The sequence below is a fragment of the Buceros rhinoceros genome, unplaced genomic scaffold (assembly GCF_000710305.1).
Source record: "Buceros rhinoceros silvestris isolate BGI_N320 unplaced genomic scaffold, ASM71030v1 scaffold6691, whole genome shotgun sequence".
NCBI classification, from domain to species: Eukaryota; Metazoa; Chordata; class Aves; order Bucerotiformes; family Bucerotidae; genus Buceros; species Buceros rhinoceros.
The window spans coordinates 7,735-29,919 of NW_010394721.1; the positions used below are offsets into that span (position 1 = coordinate 7,735).

The 22,185-nt window shown below is 40.6% G+C and overlaps 2 protein-coding genes across 2 annotated transcripts in view; one reads left to right on the plus strand and one right to left on the minus strand.

The window, feature by feature from the left end:
* The window catches only part of TEX9 (testis expressed 9), a gene marked incomplete at its 5' end in the record, with an annotated part of 21,112 nt that extends 7,288 nt beyond the window's left edge, over positions 1-13,824 (plus strand). The window contains 6 exons of the mRNA XM_010145298.1: positions 845-1,023; positions 3,838-3,920; positions 5,239-5,412; positions 9,103-9,237; positions 9,731-9,865; positions 13,747-13,824. Coding sequence (XP_010143600.1) covers positions 845-1,023; positions 3,838-3,920; positions 5,239-5,412; positions 9,103-9,237; positions 9,731-9,865; positions 13,747-13,824 — 784 coding nt within the window. The remainder of the gene's footprint in view (positions 1-844; positions 1,024-3,837; positions 3,921-5,238; positions 5,413-9,102; positions 9,238-9,730; positions 9,866-13,746) is intronic.
* A 919-nt stretch (positions 13,825-14,743) lies between these two features.
* The window catches only part of MNS1 (meiosis-specific nuclear structural 1), a gene marked incomplete at its 5' end in the record, with an annotated part of 7,984 nt that continues 542 nt past the window's right edge, over positions 14,744-22,185 (minus strand). The window contains 7 exons of the mRNA XM_010145299.1: positions 14,744-14,983; positions 16,560-16,685; positions 17,459-17,716; positions 19,391-19,498; positions 19,575-19,791; positions 20,480-20,709; positions 21,492-21,594. Of these exons, the coding sequence (XP_010143601.1) occupies positions 14,885-14,983; positions 16,560-16,685; positions 17,459-17,716; positions 19,391-19,498; positions 19,575-19,791; positions 20,480-20,709; positions 21,492-21,594 (1,141 nt within the window). The remainder of the gene's footprint in view (positions 14,984-16,559; positions 16,686-17,458; positions 17,717-19,390; positions 19,499-19,574; positions 19,792-20,479; positions 20,710-21,491; positions 21,595-22,185) is intronic.

Consider the following 22,185-nt stretch of genomic DNA (forward strand, 5'->3'; position numbering starts at 1 on the left):
GTGGCTCAGTCCAAGTCTGCATTTCAGGCGCTTGCGGACCCTTCAGACCTCCCTTGGGCAGCTCAGGGGAGGCTGCCGTACTGGCACCACGTCATGAGAGTTTGGAGTGGAACTGTGCAGATACAGACCTGCAGGGTGAACCCGAAGCGCTGCGAGAAAGTTAGCAGCTAGGAGTGTGGGGCTGCATTGGGATGAGGATCTATTGGAATTAACTTAGGAGCTTTGGATCCTGTGGGAACTAATGTCATCTTTTTATAAAAAAATAAAAAAGCTGAGAAGCTACCCCGTGTAGCAGATGTATCACATACCTTGTGTTTTGGCCTTAGGAAAGCTTTGGTGTGCAGCTTCTAGGGACAGCGAAGTTTCCTAGGACAGGCATAATGATACAGAAATTGTGGTAAGGTAGGAATGTAGCTAAAGAGGAGAGAGTTCTGGAAGTTAACATGTAGAGGTGAAAAGAGCAGAATTTGAGGCAGAGGTTAGTACCTAAACCAAGAGGACATTCCTTTCTTTCTTCTCCTCTCATTTAGTTATGAAGTTGTTGGATGGGAAGACCACGCTAAAATCTTCTCAGTAGAGAATGGTGCTGATTCTCTGCTTCCTACATCATAATATGTAAAATCTTGTAATTGTTTATGTGGAATATGGTAAAGGTATCTTACATAAAGAAAATGAGAAATTGCCATCAATGTATCTTCACCTAATGCAACTTCATTGCTTGCATTCGTATAAAATAACTCTGTGTACTCTTTAAAAGAGCAAATACCCTACATTTTTGTAATTTTTTTTTTTTTCTAACTAATGATTTAAAATCCAGGGTTTGCTTGCCTTTTTTTTTTTTCAGTTCAAAAATAAGAAACCTGGAAGGACAACGTGCTGATGATGTTGCAGTACTGGAGGATTGCATGGATTTTTCTTTAGCAAAAACAATAAGCAAAATTGAAGAAAAACTAGAGAAAGGAGGCTTACCAGATTGTCTAGATGATGATATTCTTCCAAACGTTGGAAACGAAATTGGAACAGGTAGGTTTCTTCCCATGGTTAAGTATTTTTGTTCTTACTTCCTGACTGTTAGAAATGGGTTCTCCTGGGTGAAAAAAGAAAGTGTTTCAGCAGAAATTACAGGGAAAATTCTAAAGCTCTTAAGTTAAAGGAAAAGGAAGGGAAGATCTTTCTTCTTTATGTAGTCCTAGAGGAAGATCAGGTCACAGGACTAATTACGGGGGAAAAGTGATGTTTTTACCCTGCTTTCCCCCTTTGTAAGAAGATGTTTGGATGGTTCCGTATGTTGAATGTGTGCATAACATGCGATTTATTTCACTGGGGAAATAGAAGTACATGATGCTAAGCTCGTATTTCCAAAAAGATGAGCTTTAGTCCTTTGCACAGAGTCTGCCTTTAGAGTAAAAGGCCTTTCCTGAGAGCAGTGCTGTGGATCTTAGCAAGTGGCTTAAGTGTTTTGGCTACAGTGCTTGAATGAGAATCCTCAAGATAGATACTTTCCCACTCCAAATGCTGCATTTATGTTTGTCCTAGAAATAAGAGTACGAAAAGGGATTGCAGCGTTTTCACTGAAGCCAAAGGCGTAATGCACTTCTGTCTTTTTGGCTCCGGCGTGATAAAGTGAGTTTATGTCATTTCTTACAACGCTAAAGCAAGCGGGAAGTCAGAGATTCACTGCAGTAGTCCAAAATGCCCAAAACATCATCTTTTAATCTAACAGCTTGATGTCAGCAAGCACACTAACACAGAAATAGCTTCGTTTCTAACCTCATGTAGCCCTGCACACATCTTCTGTTAATAATTCCAAAACAGGTCCTCAGATATCTTTTTTTATAATTCTTATTCCCAAACTAAAAAGAAATTGCTTTGGACTGCATTGGAAGCTTACACCAAATAAATACAGGGTAACTCAAGACAAATTGTTACTGGTGTCCAGTAATCCGGTCTTGTGGACCAGGGGCATGTATTTGAGTATTGTTTCTGTAACTTTGATGATGAAATGAAAATACTCTGGATTAATTTTTGCTTTTAAAATTTGATATTGACTCCTTAGAACACACCTGAATGCCCCCTTAATATGCTAAATAAGTTATTGCAGAGCGTGCCAGCAGTGTCAGACTCACAGGCTAGTTACAGTTCTTGCAAGCAAGCAGATGTAGATAATAAAAAGGCTGTTACAGAGTGGGCTGATCCCTTAGTGGGAATCTCCTAGTAAAGGATTCCTTAGGCTTATGTGCCTGCTCTAGACTTCCGAGGCCTGAAAAGGTTCCAAAGCATTGTCCTTTCCCTGAGCTTCTTGCAATGCTCCTGCTGGACTTAGGTTCTATATCTTTATTTCATAATCACAAGTTATCACGGTGCAGCCATTTTGCTGCCAACTCAGTAGCTTACACATTATTTTTCTCAGGAGCTGTTACTGTGGGTTATAACTCAACTCTGCAGTAACAAGCAACAACAGAAGCACACAGACACAAGCTGAGAATGAAGCTCTATTTTTATCTAATATACCTGCCCGCTCCCAAATACCTGAATGTGTTCTCACACCACGTTACTCTTCAGGTTATCTGAGGAACTCAAGACACCCATTTTGTTTTCTTCCTCTTGTAGGGTACCAGAGCCTCTCAGATGTCCTTTTCTTGTGTACCATCCCCTAAACCGTTGGGTACTTTAGAGCACAAGAGCAGCCTATTAAGTGATATCCTCCCCCTTATCAGCCAATTAGGATGCTAATTGTTTAATTATCTTTACCTCTTGTGAGAATTTGAACTAATTTTGGATCATAGCCACCTCCCAAGGCTGATGTGGTTCTAGCTGTGCTCTTGGATTTTCAATAAGGCTTCCTACTCACCAGAAGTGAGTATGTAACAGGAGCAAAAAAGTCAGTCTGTATCTTATCTTTTCATAGTGTTTTCCTAAATCCTACTTATTGGATCAGTAGTTAGTAAGGGTAGGTGCGTGAAATTAAAAGAATTCCTGTTACAGCAAATGAACACCTGTACCCATCAATCCCTTCGCGTTCAGCTGCAGTTTATTTTTCTCCTCTTGTATCTGCTGTGAACAACGGTTATTCCTGTGTTGCTTAACTTGATGCTCGTACTGTTTCCATGCTTGGTGCCATGGAAGCTCAGGGGCAGTTCCTTCTGAATGATCTGGGGAAAGGGTGGGGAATAGAGAGGAAAAGAACATGCTGTTCCCACGCACCTTGTTCTGCCATGGCTGTTCTGTCATTTCTTAGCTGTCCAAAAGCAAGAAAGTAGTTTATTTGGAGAGAAATCTGTTTAAATGGATTTCAGTTTAAACTATTAATTGAATAGTGCTTAAAGTGTATTTCAGAAAAGCATAGTCTACTGTGCGAGGGGGTATTTACCTATTAGGAGAGTTCTGCAGTTTACATTTAATTCTTTGCTAGCGGTTTAAAACTACTTTGGCTGTAACTACACAAATTACAGCTACAGACTGATTGCAATGTAGACATACCCTACCATACAGTTTTCTTGACTTCCGTCTCAAGGAACGATGTAATGTATAGCATAGTACGATGAAAGTTTTCAGTAAGTTTCAATTTTGAGAATTACAAATCTTTTAGATTTTAAAGGTGTCAAGTTCAGACATTGAAAGGAAAAATCTATACAAAACTTTGCCTAAGAATGAGAAATTTGCAGCATCTATTTAGAAATCTGGGTTTCTATTTGCCTCTCTTTAATAGTTATAAACAATGCTGTGTGTTTTTTAAAACAAGCAGATGAAAGTGAGTTCTTACATCAGCCTTGTCTTTTTTTCTGCATTGAATAATGAGTAGTTGTGGATATTAAATGTAACTTCTTATGTTCACAGAAGCTCAAATCAGATTTCTTAAGGCAAAGTTACGTGTCATGCAGGAAGAGCTGGATAATGTAATGTACGAATGCAGGAAAAAGGTAAGAGCTTACCTGTAGAAGTGGAGTAGGTTCCCCTTTAACAAATAATCACAACAGAATTCCCTCAACCTTGCCTTTTCAAATATTATGAGCTAAGGTTCCATTTTCTTAATTTTCCTGAGATTTAAGTCAAGGATAGTAATTTCTGCATAAGTGTGATCTTAGGCTACAAGATTGCAAAATATACTTAGATCTTATATCATATATACTTAATGAAAAAGAATTTGAGTCAGGAAAGAACCGTTGGGAACGAAGCTGTGCCCCAGCTGCAGGGACACTGGGGTGCTGCAGTGCCCCAGCCATAAGGTCACAAAAATTTCATATTGGCAAAGCCTTGAGATAGATTGTGGGTTTTTTTCCAAACCAATTGTTATAAGGAAGCAGTAAATCTGTTTTAACTATAAAGAAGTGGGAGTTTCTGAGGTGTGTACACACATGAGACATAGGGTAAAGCACATATCTTTCCCAGGTGAGAAGCAGGTATTCCTGCAGGTATTCCAGGGGCTGAGAGGACGGGAGGGAAGGACTAATTTTCGGAGAAACTCCATTTCTGTATGTGCCTTGATTTTTTTCTTAAAGAAATAAAGGGCATAATGTATACCTGAAATAACCTACGTTAGTACTCATTTAAAATGTTTAAAAGGTTATAAAAGAAAAATACCTTGAAATTACAGTGTTTAACGTAGGATATAATTGCCAGTAGGTCATGAATCCTGTACAGGACTCACTTGATGTTAAGAGAATCTTAAATATAAATACTTGACATATCCGAGATCATTAGCTTGCTTCAAGTCAAAACGAGATAATCTCCTTAAATATAATGGATTGATTTTTCAGTAATTATATTATTTTACCTTATTTTTCCTAGGCTTTTTCCTAACTTGTGCTGTTCTCACAGAAATGTCACAAAGTATCTGTGTGCCATTGTTACTCATGTTGTTCTATAACATTTTGATAGCTAAGTTCTCAAAACCTTTGAACTATGAGAAATTAAATTTTTTACATACTGCTACAAGACAAGAAAAAGACTGCAGAAAATTAAATGAGAAAAGTGTTGCTGTTTTTTGAAGTATTGTCCTGGAAAATGGGTGGTTTATTTTTGCAGTTTGTCTTAGTTGTTTCCTTTCTTAGAACTGTTGTGAAATCCATCATGTAGGATGTAAACATTTAAAAATACTTAACTTTTTAAAACTGTTAACTTCATGTCTACAATATGTATATTTTTACTGTATTTATTTACAAAATGTTACTATTGCATTAGCATACTGCTTCCTTGCAATAATTCAGTTGGGTTTTTTTGCTAATTGCTGTTGAACAGGATGATGAAAATCAGAATTTAAAATCTCAGCTTAAAGATACTGAAGAAGAAAACAGCAGACTACAACGAACAATCAGCATGCAACATTCGCAGACTGAAAAGTACAAAATGTTGTCACAAGAAGCAAACAAAAGGAGTGAAGGGTTACAACAGGAGGTCACTGCACTAGAAAAGGTATTGGGGTATCAGTCTCATTTGTCTTACAAAAGGGATCACACCCACATCAAATCACCCTCCGTACCCTAGTTCGATAGATTCGTATCTAATGATCCCATTAGTGTTTCAATCTCTGAGAATAGTTTAGAAATTTAGAAAGTAAATTCCTGTATGAAAGACCCATGAGAGACAGAACAACCTTTTCAGAAACTGCTGCTGAATTAACAAAGAAATCTTGAAAAATATTGGGAAATTTTGTTTTTCTGGTTTTAATTACAATTGTTAAATATTACTCCGGGTAATAAGAGTTTCATTGTAAACTGTAGAACCTGGTGAACTCCCTCCCCACCTGCAGCCTATATTAGTATCTTCTGCAGGTAGAGGAAAGGATGTGTCTTTGTTTTGAAAACGGCCTGTTTGAAAAACGGCCACTCCAGTTTGGATTAATCAAAACAAACCTGGCTTCTGTTGCAGGCCACATATGCAAAATTGTATACGTGCCTAGTTGTAGCAGATGGCCTGTATGCACAGCTTTATTTGTTGGGAACTTAATCTAAGAGCAGCATGTGTTTTTCTGTAATTACTCAGAATGAGAGAGATTCACTTCAGAGTCATGTAATACATACAGTACTGTGTAGTACGTGTAATGGAACCAGGAGAAGGTTTGAAAACGTGGGGAAAACAGAACACAAGCCAGCCTCACAAAGTCTCTTTATACTTAAAGCATACTATGCGTTTGTGCAGGCGTACTTTCATTGTACCATTATGTAGTTCTGGCATTTTAAAACTCAAACTCACCAGTCTGGGTGTTCTTTTTGTGCAGAAACTTGGAGGTTTTAATTTCCCTTAAATAAGTACTCTGCTTGGCCAGTCTGTCAGGAAAAATACTGAATAGCAGTGCTCACAGGGAATAGGGCTAAGAGATTTACAAAGTCATTTAGTCCATTCTCTTAAACCACAGCAGGATTGATGATATCCACACCATCCTGGACATAACATTTGTTTAAGGTATACTTAAAGCCTGCTGTGATGGCAATTTTCGTGATTTCCCCAGTCTGTGCTGGTTCTTGTACACTGTCACAGTACAAAGTTTATCCCAGTATTTAGGAGATGTCTGTTGTGATGAAAAGTTTATTTGCTTTTGCTGTCCTGCTACCACGTCCAAAATATGGTTGCTTTCCTCCCTTGTCTTTGTTCTGCATTCAGTCATTCCTAGTAGGTTGTGTTCTCCAGAATTTCTCAGTTCAGACGGGAGCATGACAAATAGGAGTAGTTTTTTAAAATCCTAAGGCACCGAGAAAGGCAAGTATATATAATGAATGGTTGTCTGCTAAATCAGAAGTTATTTTATATCTTTTTTTTCTGATATTTTGCCAAAAACATGTATTTAAAAAGAATTTTGCAGTAACTGCTTAAATCTCTTATGGACTTAATCTGGAAACTGTTTTATTCCTTAAGTATTATTGAACAGTATCTAATTAATGTAGTTGTAGATTAATTCTAGGCAGATATTTAAAAGCATCCTCCTGTGAGCGCAGGCCTGAATTTGTACCACTGTCTACTAAACGCTCCAGACTCATGCTTTCAGTCTCTGTATGGTTTTCTGTATCTTTGAAATAGCACAAGTGTAACCCCTGAGTTTGGGGCTTTTATTGCTCTTGTTCTGATTTCTGTTGCAACAGAACCAAAAGAAGGCAGAAGTTGGGAATGTGCTTTCCAAGCTTCCTTAGATTACCAACAATTTATGCAATTTACCTACTCCTAGGTAAAGATTCTCACCTAGTTTTCACGATTTACCTGAAACATGGTGATTAGTTTGTTATTTTTACGTGTCAAGTCTTTTGTTGTTTGGTCTCTGTGAACATTTCTGCTGGAACACCCACCTCAGGCAGCAGCTGAAGTCTGATGCTCCCCAAAACTTTCCTCTTCATCTTTCCAGCATTCTTCTTTTTCTGTATCTAGTTGATCTAATAAATGATATCACCTCTCCTGTCTTTTTTGCCACCTCCCTGTGTTCTCTCTCACTTGTTAATTCAATCTAGCTTGATGTTAACCAGACATTCTCTCCCAAATGTTTTTGGGGGTGGACAGGTGTTGCTGAGCTTTCTAAAGATAGAAGTGCTGTGCCTGCTTGCTGCTGGGAGGAAAGCAAGCCTGCCGGGAGGGTTATTCGTGGAGCTCCCTGGCATCACACCCCATACTGATACTCAAGTGCCTCAGCCATGCCAGAACAGTGGAGAAAATACCGAGACTGAAATGGGATGCAGTTTTACAACACAGTTTTTTCGCCCTCTTGGAGAAAGATTATATGAGAAAATCCAGCTTTTACTTAAAGTCTTGAAGAATGGGCAGAAACCTTGCCTCCTACTTACATAATAAAATACTTATTTGGGGCATTTTTAACATGAAAAACTTAGAGTCAAATATATTTAACAATATGCTCTCACTGAATGACTTGCAAAAAGTTCCTTGATAAAGTATTACGTAGGAGAGTAAATGTCAGTAACCCCTAAAAAAGTTGGTAATGCCTGTGTTGCAGGGAGGGGCTCTGCTGCCCTACTAGCCAGGCTTTTACCACCTTTTTTTCATCAATCAGACGGACAGGTCAGTGGCAACGTACAATTATTGAAGCAACATCTGGTTGTGTGAACTCTTGGAGGAGCACATTCACCAACAGAATTTTTGAGGAGTAGTAAGATGCATCTAACTCCTGTTTTCTTAATACCTTTTGGAGAAGATTCAAAGCTTCCCAGAAACACCTGTTTCAGTCATAACTTTACCTTAATATCTTTGCTGCATACACTTGTCAAGTAGTATTTCTTGGGTAAGTGGTGTGGAAATTCTAGATAACCACCACATGAGCTGGTGTAGAATTGAGAAAATAGAGCAATTACTCAAATACAGCATTCTGAGGGTAAAAGGTTAGCAAACTCCCACTCTACCCTCATTTGGTTGAAAGAATCCTTCTGTGCCCATTAGAAAAAAAGTGAGTCTTAAAAAAAAAAAAGTCTCTCTTTCACAAATGACAAGATTTGCTCTTTCTGCCAGAATTGTTTATTTCTTCCAGTTTGTCTTTTACCTGTATTCCCTGATCTTTAATCACATTCTTCTGTTCCCCAGCTTGGTCTCTTTTTTTTACTTCCCCACTTCCAGCACTATGAAGTTACTGTCATCACAGACAAGAGGGAGCTGTTTTGGTTGTTGCCATGAACACGTGAAGAACTGTTTTCTGCTAGATGAAGTACTTGCTCCCCTCAGCCATCTTCAGTGGGCTGTTTTGACTGTTTGTTGGTAATTGCCTATAGTAATCTCTGGGGAAAAGAGGCAAAAGGAGCAGGTGGGAAGAAGCAGCTGGGAATACTGGCCACCATTCCAAAATCTGCCACAGAGTGGATATACCAACACTTTTTTGTCATTTTTTCTGGCTGAGCCTACAAAGTTTTTCAGTCAGTCCTGTGGTTTTACTTGATCAGCACCACAATTATTCTAAGAACAGTTTAAGACAAAAATGAGAAAGATCCCTTTTCAAGATTTCAAAGGAGAAGGAAATGTTTTAAGGGTGGAAAATGGTGGCCTGCTGTCTGCAGGCCAAAGAGGTCCACAGACTTGTCAGTTTGGAAGGGTAGGCCTTGCTGTAACTGTGTTGTCCGTATGGGCTTCATTAAAATGTTTATAATGTTTGTTTTTATCCTTTGCTTCTAAAAACAGGAGTTGGAGGCTCTAAAGCGTGTACAAAAGCAGGCTGCGTCTAGTCAGAGTGCAACAGAGGTTCGCTTAAACAGGGCCCTGGAAGAAGCAGAAAGATATAAAGTGGAGCTGAATAAAGTGAAGCAAAGTAACAAGGTACAGTGGCTTAGAAAAACAAGTTCCAATCTGTAATCACTCAGCAACGCTAGAATGAGACAAAAAGCTTCGTCAGCTTTTGGAAGCATCGTATCTCTTGCAGACTGTCCCAAAATTAACTGGGAGCACGTCACCAAAGGGCTTGGCAGGTTATCTTGGATGACACTACTGCAACCTGTGCAGGAGGAAGAAATGCGCAGAATGGTATTACTGCCTTTCCGATTTTCCCCATTTGTCTGAAAAGTAGATGTGTTTAGACAAAGGGAGAAGTACACATACACACCTAATACCCACACAGGCAAACAATGGCTGTTTGTCTTTGAGATTTGCTTTCTTTTCTGGAGGTTTTGATGTGGGAATATTTTGATTCATCCCCTTTCTTTTCAGCAATGTCACCTGTGGCTACTGTTTGTCATTGTTACATGATGCCAAGTTTCATTGCCTAAAGCTCCACTTCCATAAATAATACATTCTCCTTTTCTTCCCATGGTAGGATGCAGCTAACCAAGAACTCAAAACAATTGAAGAATTAAAAACAGAAAACAAGAAACTTCAGAAACAAAAAGGAGAGCTAATGACGGGTTTTAAAAAACAGATGAAGTTAATTGATATTTTAAAGAGACAAAAGGTAAGGACCAGAGTACTGTTACACTTCCATGAACAACCTCTGGTTAAATGTGTCTGCTGTCAAGTAAGGTCATCATGGAAACTAGAGCCCCAAGCCAGGGAAGTTCCAATGCAAGGGAGCAGCAGTCTCACTTAGTTATTAGTGCCTATTGCTAACGTGTCACTTCATAGCAAAGCTGGGCTGTCTTTCGAACAGGCCCCATTCCTAACTTGGAACATACCCTGTCAGGGTGAAAGCTTACAACTGTCAAGCTTCAGGACCAAGAGTATCTATTTGTTCAAGAACAAATACTCTTCGGGTAATAACAGCAGCTCCCTTTGGTGCTGTGTCACTAGAATCTTTTTTAGCCTGTGAGATATTCTAGGTTTCCCCCCCTCCAGCATATTACTGGTACCAGCAGCTGTATTGGAACATATCCTGTCAGGGTGAAAGCTTACAACTGTCAAGCTTCAGGACCAAGAGTATCTATTTGTTCAAGAACAAATACTCTTCGGGTAATAACAGCAGCTCCCTTTGGTGCTGTGTCACTAGAATCTTTTTTAGCCTGTGAGATATTTTAGGTTTCCTCCAGCATATTACTGGTACCAGCAGCTGTAACAGTGTGCCCTCTCAGGGTGAGCCATTACATTTTAGACCTACATTCTTCCTGGGTTCTTGGAGCGTGCCGGTGTCTATCGACCTTGTTGTTTTTTATTTATACTCTGAGGTGTTCTGTACATGTACAATACTACTCAGGTGCAGATCTCCTTTGTCAGACAAAAAAAGAAAAAAAAAGAGCACTTATCCCAGGTGTGAACTTACTAGATGGAAAGAGGGGAGTTGATCTCCATCCTTTTGTAATTCCTGGACTATCACACATACTTTGAACGATGTGTAGCGTACTAAGATCTGCATGGTTGTGCCCATTCACACTGCACTTGCAGCTAGCCTGATTCTGAAAGCCGTTTGAGTCTACATTCATTTCCTGTCTCCCTCTATTCCTTTCCCTAAAGGCAGCAAAGGGAGGGCAGGGGCTGCTGCCTTGCCCTTTCTTTAGCACCTGAAGCTGAAATGGCAGAGAGGGTAGCTAGTAGGAGCCTTGCTGATAGTTCATGCTGAACAGCGAGTGATACAACTTCCATAGAAAGGGGGTGTAGCGAAAAGTGGATTATCACTTCAGATAGCATACAGCTAAAAATGTATTTAACTGTTGTATTTCATAAAGCTATACTGGTGTCCCCAAAAGGAAGGGAAAACTGGGATACTGCAGAGTGGATAAATACCTTTTATTTCTCAAAATATATTTTCAGCATAGAGCTGTCAAATGAGCTTTGATGGTAGAAATCGAAAGAACCTGTGAGTTTACATTAAAGGGATTTAAAGTGAGAGGAGCGTGTACTAAGAGATGTTGCCCAAATCACTTTTCCACTTAGTGACGCATTTAGGTCTTCCTAGTTCGATTGCATCTTTCACTTACAAACACTTGGGATTTCATGCTACCATTTGTGTCAGTTTTCATTCTGAGGCTGCATTGGACCAGTGCAGAGCTATGGGCTTTGCAACTGCCTGGGCAGGTCATGGAGCGGTTCCCCTCTAATTGCTTACTCTGCTGAATCTAATGTGATTCATCTTGGGTTGGAGCTAATGCGCTGCTTTTTGCACTCTCAAACCAAAGCTGTAGAAGAGCTAAAGCAAGCAATGTATGGTGACTTGTTGAGCAGAAGCACCTCAGAAGGGCCAGCCTTTGAGATAAGAAAACAGAAAATTGTATTTACTCTGAGTGCTGCAGTGATCAGCAGACATTTGGTAAACACTCGGGAAGCTCTTGAGACCCCCCAGTGGAGGAACAGTTCTGTATGAAGTGACAACTTGACATAACAAATACACAGACTTACCCTAAGAATTGGGAACAGCAATACAAAAATACCTCTTTGAACCTAGAACACCTCTCCACCCCAGGACAACGGAGCACAGGTAACTGGAATAAGAGCAACTGGGGCTGCTAGTGCTTTTCCAGTGGAAGAGAATTTTTCTGGCAGTAACAGGCTGCAGAGGAGATCCTGGGGATTCACCTAGCAGAAGTAGTGCTAGCTTAGCCTTTGGCTGGCCTTTCTAGCTCTTTATTTGGAGAATGAAAAAAATACGTAATTCACTCAAAACATACTCTAGACTTCACAAAACTTCATTAAACACATTCTAAAAAAATTATGAATACTGTATCAGCATGGGAGATGGAAGAAGGAAGCCACTTACCTTTCCTTATAAAAAAATGTTATTTACTCACAGAAGAACAGACTGTGATTGGAAGAACCTGAGAGAGAGTGGCCCCGCCTCTGCCTTCTGATAGCTGCTGGCAGAAGGCACAAAGCTCAGCTAAAGCTCACATGTGCTTAACACACATGATCACCTGGAGAGCTTCAGGTCTGCTTCAGACTAGTCTGTCCTTGAACAAGTGAGGAAACAGGTGTAGTGTTCACGTGGCAGGTTCAGATGTGCCTAGCAGGTACAGCTAGCCTGAAGGTGAGGACGTGCTACCACATAAAGAATGAGGGAGGGAAAAATAATACCCAAAAGCTATTAAATTTCAGTAGGAGGATGAGTTGCAGCTGGCAGGAAAGAGTTGCTGGTGTTCCAGTGGGTTTCTTCAGACCATTCACTGCTCACCTTGAGAGAACTGAATAGAAGGCCTTTTTTAAAAGGGATTAAGGGAAGTTACTCTGAGTTTTACCGAGCTGGAGGGTGCCACACTGCCTGCGGGAACTGCACTGTGCTTTTGTTGTCATTCTGGACTGACAGTGTGTCTATAAAAAAACAACCTGCAACAGACTCCTTGTAGACACAAATTGTTTCCTGTTCTTCAAAATATAACCATTAAAGTTGCAGAAAAAACTGTTTAGCTGGGACACTTTCCAGTTTGAGTGATGAGAGGTGAAGAGATCAGGCTGCAGGGTGGTGATGAGGTGTGGCACAGCTGTGACCTCCACTGTGACTTCAGCTGGAATGCAGGGAGCTTCGGGGGGGCTTACCGCCCACTGCGCCTTTTTGACTGGTCGTTCTGCACAAATACACTGACCATTTAGTACTTGTTTTCTCATCAAACGTTAATGATCTTGATGACATTTTTCCAAGCAATTGCATTCTTTGAACAGAAAATAACCTTGTTATAAGTTAAACAGTTATGTTTGTTCTTTTGGTGTTCCATTTAAAGGGGTATATCCTGTGTAGTGGAAATACAGATTCAGACTACGGCACGATATTAAACGTACATGTGTATCCATAGGGGGGTGTGTATGTGCCATAACAGACCACAGACATATGATGTGATACACAGCAACACAGCTACTGCCAGTGGTATTTCTCTTCAAGGTGCAGCATAGTTACTCTTTGTTCTGTGCTGATTGTTAACCATTTTTAATGGTCATATTGATAAAATCCTCACTTAACATTAAATCACACATATTAGAAGTGCTAGTACACTGAATCTTAATGATGCATTTGCTTGCAGTAGCTACTGATCAGCTAGAAAGAACATATACCACTTCTGCTGTACACGTTCTTCAGAGGTCTCAAGAGTCAGATTTTCAGAGATTTCCATGCTTCATTAAAACTAAGATGTTTTTAAATATATAAGGAACTTGGAAAAGCTATTGATTCTGTTTCACTAGAGCTGAACTTGCAATGTTTAGCATAAACTTTATCACATTATCCCTACACTGTAGATTTCTGCAGAAAACCGGCAGCTTTAGCTTCAGGAGGTGACCAGCCATCAAAACCACAGTACAAAAAACCAGGCTGATAGGCTTGGAGTCCCTTTCAGCTGTCTCAGTCATACAGGATTTTGTTTGGCCATTGACACTATTTTAACTTCTGCTCCTAATTTTTTTTCCCCTTTTGTCTTTAAGATGCACATTGAAGCAGCTAAGATGCTTTCTTTTACTGAAGAGGAATTCATGAAAGCTCTTGAGTGGGGAAATTACTGATTCCACAAAAGAACAACTTCTGTTGGAAATACAAGTCAGATGGTACATTATTTGGTCACTGTATACAAACACTCGTTAATAGTTAATGGCTCCATATCCCAGTGAATTGATTTTGCTCATGTTTAAATTGTTGGACTTCTGTAAGCCTGACAGCCTGTGCTGTAGTATCATATGAAATGCAAATTCTGCTGAAGTTTTGGGCCAAACGATCCATTCTGTGATGAGCGGAGAAGCACAGACCACACAAGGCATATTCCAACAAATGAACTTTGTTGTCAGTTTGCTCTGTTTTAGCATTTAAAACTACACCTTACCTAAGGTAATATTCAGTCCAAAGGAGTCAGGGTTTAGTCTCAGAAAATTCCTTATTGCGACAGAAATAAATCAACCAGTGATCCCGTCGAGAAGAAAATGTCATGTCCTTTTTAAAACACGTGGTTGGAAAACTGGCCTTGTCTGATCTCAGTAACAGATCTCCCCTCAGAGCTAGTTGGTTAAGCACAAACAACTCCTTTACAGAAAGGATCATATTGCATCTTACACCCTGCCTGGCAAAAACATACATGAGACTTGTCCCTCACTACCCAGACAGACTCCACAATCCAATCCCATTGTTTTGTGAAACCAGTAACTCAGAGCTACCCCTTTAAGATGACACAATCTAAATTTAGGTTAGTATTTTAATAGTGTAATGCCAGTGCAGATAAGTCTTTAAATTACAACCACAAATAGTGCATTGTGAGGGTCTAATCATCCATACTGACACACACACGTGAATTTACAGTAGCTTAGGATTCCACAGAGTTACTAGAGAAAACAGTTTTAACATTGCTACATCACTAACTGAGAATAATCAAGAACTCCATAACAGTTTATTGATTAAAAAATGCAAGAACGACATACCCTTAACTAAAACTGCTCATCAGTTTAGGACTCCAGTCTTAAAATGGAGACTTTATGATATTAAAAAGGAGTTCCTCGTTGTTAACAGCAAATGGACATTTTCCGTAGAAATCAGATGACACCTAGTGGTAAACCAGGAGATGAGATGGGGGAAATTTCAGCGCTCTCCTGAAAACGCATTACCTCTTCCCTTCTGATAGGTCAGTCTGAATTCCTCTCCCAGCATGTTAATGTCATCTTCGTCTTTGAGTATTCCCTGCAATAAAGGGAAAGAAACACACATCAGAAGGTAAAACTACATAGAGGGATCTCTGAAATTTTCTGTGGAAGTGAATGTAATAGCTTGTATCTATGGTACGGGTGTTACCTTTAAAACAGAGAGCCCTGAAAACGGTCACAAAGTGCCAAGAGATGAGTTACAGAGTGGTGTGCGTGGTACTAACCTGGAACTGCGTCCTTCGTACTTCTCATAAATGATGCTGAGAACCCTGTAAGGATTCCAACGTGAGCACTACACTAAACCCAACACTTACCTGCCTTCTCTCTCTAATAGGAGTGGTTGTGATCAGCACAGCACACATGCAGGTTTAGTAAAATCAAGCAACTCCATTGGAAAGAGGCACTGGCTGGGGCTCTATCTCCACCTCTAGTTCTGTTGAAATTAGCCCATACAAAGAAACTATTTTGGAAATCAGCCGATACTGAAACAACTTAATCAGAAAATATGTTTCTTAACCAGAAATCTAAATCTCTAAATAATTCTAAATTAATTTTAGGGCTAAAAATACGCACGACCCACAGAACATACCTTGCAGCATTCTAAAAAAAAATTACAAATTGGAGTTATGTTGGAGACTTTAGAATGAGGTAGCACTTTCCTATGTAATCATTTTGAGTGAAGTCACATGACAGAAGACTACACGATTCAGGCACAGCATTGAAGCAGATAAAAGAACAAAATCAAACATCAATCCCATCAAAGAGGTATGAGCCCTGGACACTCTGAAATGGCCCAGACTTCCTACAACGCTAAATTCAAACCAGAAAACTGTATCAAAATGTTGTCCGTTTGAGTCATCCTTTAATAAAACAACTCACTCCAAGTTTCAGAAATCCGTGCACCAAATTTGCATATCACTATTTACTATATGCACAGTTTTCCAGTACTGCAGAAAAGAATTTAAGTAGTTGGAAAACTCCCTCCCTGCCGTAAATGCATTTTTATATCTTAAAGCAGCTCTTTGTTCATTTGTGTTTCATCAGGGGTCTTTCCAATTATGAACGATGATACAAAATAAATTGTAGTTTATTCTTATTTCAATCACTGCTTCCATCTTTTTAACTTCTGAAAACACAGGATAAACAGAGCAAGCTCTGAAACACTTCTATAAGCACTGCAGTTTATTGCACTGCAACAGAGAGGCCTCGTTTCCAGGGAAACAAGACTTTGACAACAGCCAACACCGTAAGAAATGGCTTCCAAAACCCCAACTGAGAAATCTGATGCAAGCAGGTTTTAGGACATGGTGGACCCCTTTCTAGCTAGAAAAGCCCTGCTTTAGAACTTACATCCCATATTCCAAAAACTGGGTGGCCAAAGTGCTGCGGAAGTTTTTGGTGAGTTCTGCACAAGGCATCCACGTTGCAGTAGAGCCCAAAGCCCCTCACACAGAAAGAATATTTTTGTAAATTGCTTCCCAAGTCAAAAAGAAAAAGAGCAAAGTAAAGAACCCCAAACCAGGAGAGCTGACACAGTGAGGACACCCACTGGCTCTGGGAATGCCCACAGTTCGGCAATCTCAAGCTGTCCCAGAGAAATACAATTCACTTACTCGAGGAAGATAACCCAGTAATTTAGACGCATGCTCCTTCAAGAGTTTCTGTCTCTCTTCTTCAACAATTGCACGGATCTCTTCTTGTCTCCTCTCCTCTGTCTGCCTTTCTTCAAGTTCACGCTCCTACAATAAACAAACAAGATTTCCTAACTGTTCACCTTGAGCTCTGTGAATGTTTTGTTTCCACCAATGTCCAGCATGAAGAGAAAACATTTTTAGTGGAGTGTATTTTCACTTCTACTTATTAACTCCTGACAGGAAATTCGTTTGAAAAGATTGCAAGAGCATATGTAAGAACCCACAGAGCACAGTTTAAACAATATACGTTTGGTACCTAGAAAAAAAATCTTGAACGAAAGACTGAATGGCAACTGAATGAGACAGGGGACGCATCTGCGATGTAAGTGTTAGGTCTTGTACTTGAAGCCCTTTCAAGGTAGTTAGCTTCTGGATTGTTCCTGTCCCTTAGATGAGTTAAGTCTGTTCCTGCCCTACTGCTCTGATCCGGGAAGAAGAGAAAGTGGCATGAAACTTAATCTAAAACTGAGGCGGGGACTCTCCACTCTCACACATCGTTATCAATGCTGCTGACCAGGGACACTGAGCTGGACAAGCGTGTCACCACCCCTGTGGCTCCTGAAGAGGTGGGTGCAGAGCATTAGCACGTCAGGTGTACCAGGCTCTGGGGACATTGCTGACTCAACCTCTTGGGCTACATCAAAAATCAGCTCCAAAAAGACATTTTTCTTTCAGCAAACCAAAGCAAAGGCCTGCTTCCCCCCTGCACATTTCTCTGCAATTCCCCCGTCACCTCTCCCTGGTCACTTCAGACAGCAGAAGCATTCTCACTTTGAGATGCTTTGGCTCAAACCAAAAGCAAATATGAAAACTCTTACTTTATCTGCAATAAACTGTCTGCGACGGTCTTCAATAAGTTTTTCCACAGCCCTTCTGTGCTCAAGCTGTTTCACTCTTCGCTTCTGAGCATTCATCTGCTCAACGCGATCATCCTCTGCAAGCTTGGCCAACATCTGTTGTCTGAAGGCTTCTTCCTCTTCCTGCATAGCTTGGCGCACCATCTTCTTGAAAGCAAACTGCTCTTCATATGTTTGCCTCAGGTCTAGACGTTGCCTTATTCTCTTTTCAATTTCTGCCTATAAAGGAAATTCAATAAAATGCTGTATAACTGCTCTTGATTTTGAAAATTTTGATCATCATCAGCAGCGAACCTACTTGATTTATCTCGGAATACATTTACTGCAGTTGTTACCTTCTAGCCTAAATAACTGGAGCAAACACTGCGTATCTGACAGTGCTCTCCAGCATTAACCAGTTTTCATTAGCATGAAGTGAATAACAAGACAGCTGTCCCGAACCACTCTCTCAAAATAACAGTGTTATGTATCTCTGCCTGTGTTACGTTCTGTGTGCCACCCACAGCAGGATAAGGCAGTGTGGGAAAAAGCAAACAGACGTGCCAAAAGCCAGCAGTTCAATAACCTACCGAGCTTACACCTGAACTTGGAAGTTACTGCCCTTCTCTTTCACAAGATAAATAACTGTAGAAGGGGTATTCAAAACCTTCTGTTGTCTTCCTGGATGAAATTAAAACATTAGGGATGGCAAAAGAAACTCAAAGGACAAGGTCTTCCCTCCAAAACCATACAAACGGCTTGTCTTGCTAAGAACATTTAGGAAATAGCATTGGAAGTAGACGCTTTGTGCCAGAACAGAATTGAAAACAATTCAAATTAATGCATCCAAAACCATGTCAGAAGTAAGGTTTTTGCTTTGTGACATCTCACGGAACTAAATGGGCTCAAGAAGTCCCTCAAAAACATCCCGAAGTCACAAATAACACTGCAAACTGAGCAAATCCAAAGTGTGGAAAAGGCCAGCCCAGCCCACGAGCAACCCTGCCAGCACCGCTAGAGGAAAACTTGTGGAAATAAGAGTTCAGTGGGAGTGACGTGCCTCTGAAGAGCACCCTCAGACGCAGAAGGAACTGTGTGTGGGACTAAATGGTCTTTAAGCATTACAGCTCCAGTGACAATGTCCAAAGACTGAAGGAGTGCTGCTCCATCCCAAAGCAGTGGTGACGGGACAGAGGAAGACTGCATGAAACAAGAGCCCCCTGCATTCACTTTGTTACTTACCTTCTAGACCAGCCATCCCACATGGTTTCATCTTCAACCTTCACACCTGGTCTGTTTGAATTAACATCAGTCTTCAGTGGGAGTGACGTGCCTCTGAAGAGCACCCTCAGACGCAGAAGGAACTGTGTGTGGGACTAAATGGTCTTTAAGCATTACAGCTCCAGTGACAATGTCCAAAGACTGAAGGAGTGCTGCTCCATCCCAAAGCAGTGGTGACGGGACAGAGGAAGACTGCATGAAACAAGAGCCCCCTGCATTCACTTTGTTACTTACCTTCTAGACCAGCCATCCCACATGGTTTCATCTTCAACCTTCACACCTGGTCTGTTTGAATTAACATCAGTCCACCCATAGCTACAAGTGTTCCGTACGTTGTATGATGTCCTGCACGTACACTGCTGGTTTTATTTTATAAAATTCCAGCCAGCCCAGCTGCACTAACCCGAGTGTTCTGCAGGAATCATGGCAAAGTCGCAATACTCCTCTCCACTCACATTTTCCCTTAGCAGTTTATGCACAGGGACACGTAACAGACAACCGACATAGAAAACACCTGGCATCTCACAAGTACCAAATACCCACACACGTACCTGCAGAAGTCCAAGGAAAGGGAAGTACTCCCACCCCACCACCAAGACACAGATACTACTACATCGACCTGCCAGTGCTTACCATCTCCTTCTGCCTTTCTGTCTCCTCTTGTTCTTCCAGATACAGCTCTTGGCGGATTTGTTCCAGTTCATCACGCTTCTGTTGTTCTCTTTCCAGATTCTGGGCAATCTGTTACAAGAAGGAAAGATTTCTAAGTAAAAGACAAAAACATGTAATTTTTTTCTACAGTTTCAGTTTTTGATACCATGCTCTGAAGTCTTTGTTTTCTTTCCTCAGTGTCTTGAACTTTAGCCCTCCGATCTTCTTCTCTTTGTCGCTGCATGCTGGCAAACTCCCTAATTTTCCTATTTTCTTCTTCCATCTCTTCCTGTTTCCTTCTCCTCCAGATAGCTTGTTCTTTTTTAAATTCTTCAATATATGTCTGAGTTGCTCTAATTTTATCTAACTTCAGTTGTTTTTCCCTGTGGAAGATGGATAAAATGTTTAAATAGTTATTTAACACTAAACAGACCGTGTGCTGATCATTAACAATATACTCCAGTGACTAAGGTTTAAATGACTCTCGTTACCCATCCAGCTGGAATTAGAGACCTAAATTGAAAATACTTATTAATGAATTGCCCGAGAAAGGGAATCTCATGTCCTCCTTCAGGAGGACAGACTGCACACACAGATACTCTCTACTGCTGTGTTTTATATATGCTCCATCAGAACAGAAAGGAGAAGGAAGCCCAATAGCACCAGAATCTCCTAAACATTTTCTTCATTTATACTAAATTCTCTCCTCACGCTGTCACACACACACACACACACACCCCCTGCCCTCAGAAACCTCCTTTCCTGTCCCTGTCTGTACGACAGGCATACGACCTGTCTCATGAAGGGGCAGGGACACGATGGCCCAGAAGAGACACTCCTGTGAAATGAGCTGGCTGTTGTGTCAAGGATACCAGACTGACGGGAACGACAAGAACGTTCTGACGTTTAACAGCAAAATCTACGCAGTATCTTGTTAGTAAAACGCAACCAAGAAGAACTGAAATGAGCCTTAGCCTATGAAATAAGTGCATATAAACTGGTTTTCTATACAGAATTATGTGAGTTGTTTTGTTTTAAACCCATAAATAGTAAAAATTCAAAGTAACTAACGTTTGGTCTTCCTCATAGATCTTTCTTACAATTTCATCAATCATGAGTTTCTCTCTCAGAAACTCCTCGTAAGCATCCTGCTTCTTTCTGTCTTGTTCCTCAAGCTGTTTCTCCAGTTCTTGGTGATACATTTTTTTCTCCTGGTTTCGCCTCAGTTTTGCAGCACTTTCTTCTTTTATAACCCTTTCGTACTCTTCCTTCATCTTTTGGGCTATTTCACTTTCACGTTTCTATAGGGGGAAAAGCAACATGAGATTCCTTCTTTACTCCCACTCATATGACTTTTAACGAAAAAATATGCAGCATAAAAAGGGATTACATGCAACTATATAGGAGAGGGATGTTTTCCACCTCAATCTACAAATATAGTGTCTTAACACGCTTAATAGCTTAATTCAGTAAGTAGAACCCTCAATATCTAAACAACTCGGGGAGAACCAACAATAAAGGAAACTACATATTGAAGGGAGACAGAGCAGAGCAGCACATTCGGCGTGAGCAGAACTAGCTCACTCGGCACGACGGGCGGGACATGGCATGACGGTGTAGAACAGCCTCAGGAACAGCTGCATTTTGTGTAAAACATTAATGTAACCCGATCACCAACGTTACTCTAGACACAAAGTTCGTTGTTATTTCTGGAGTGATTCAAATACATGTTTTAATAACAGCAACGTTTTCAGCAACCTGCTCCTGAGGCAATAAGGACCTAATACATAAACCGTATCATAGTTTTAACTTGATAACTATCACACAACCAGTAAAATAAAACCTGTATCCACTCAAACAGCTTAATTCACCGCTGCTTTGGTGGCAACGGCAAAGCAACCCTTTTCCTTACGGCCGCTCATTACTGGCTAATCAGTCCTCAAGAGCACAAAACACGTCTTCGACAGACACGAACGCCCAAACCCGACGGTGTTTGAAATGAAGCGGTCGGCTTCGAAGGACAAGCACAACCTGCGCACAGAGCGACAGCACTCAGCTGCCGGGATACGCCGAAGAGAATTACCGTTTCCTCATGCTGCATCGCTTCTTTCTCAGCCACCTGTGCAGCTCGCTCTTTATTCATATAAGCGGATTTTAGCTTTTTTTCTAACTCTCGAAGTTCAAGACTGGGGAGGGAAAAAGAAAATTATCCTACTACAAGGAAGTACGTACTTGTGAGAAAAAACCTAAAATTTCCATTGCTATTTAAAGGCAATTTAAAAAATTATTTTTCAGGAGAAAAGCCCATTTTAGATGAAAAATATTGCTCTAGTAAAGAAAAAGAAAACAAACCCTGTTGTAAACCAAGAATTCTCTGTATCTGTACGTACGCTAGGAGTAGCTTCGCACATTGTACATCTAACTAGGTAAACACGTGTTCTCATCTATAAACACAAACGCCACAGAGGCGTGTAAGCGCGCAGGCACACGAACATATATTCACAACAAAAGCTCTGTGGATCAGGAAAGTCTTCCCTTATTGACAAAATGTGTTTAAAATTACCTTTTTATCATGCCTTGATCTTAAAATACCTGTTCCCCGCAGGTGAGGTTAACATCTGCTTCTGCCACAGCTCCCACAAAGCCTGTCTGGTCTCCGCTGACACCACCTCTCCCTGCCCAGGCGTCACGCCTCCCTCCCCCTCTTCTGTCTCACTCTCCTCCAACCCTCTTTTCTGACACTGTTCACTGGAGAAGACACTCTGATTGTCGCCTTA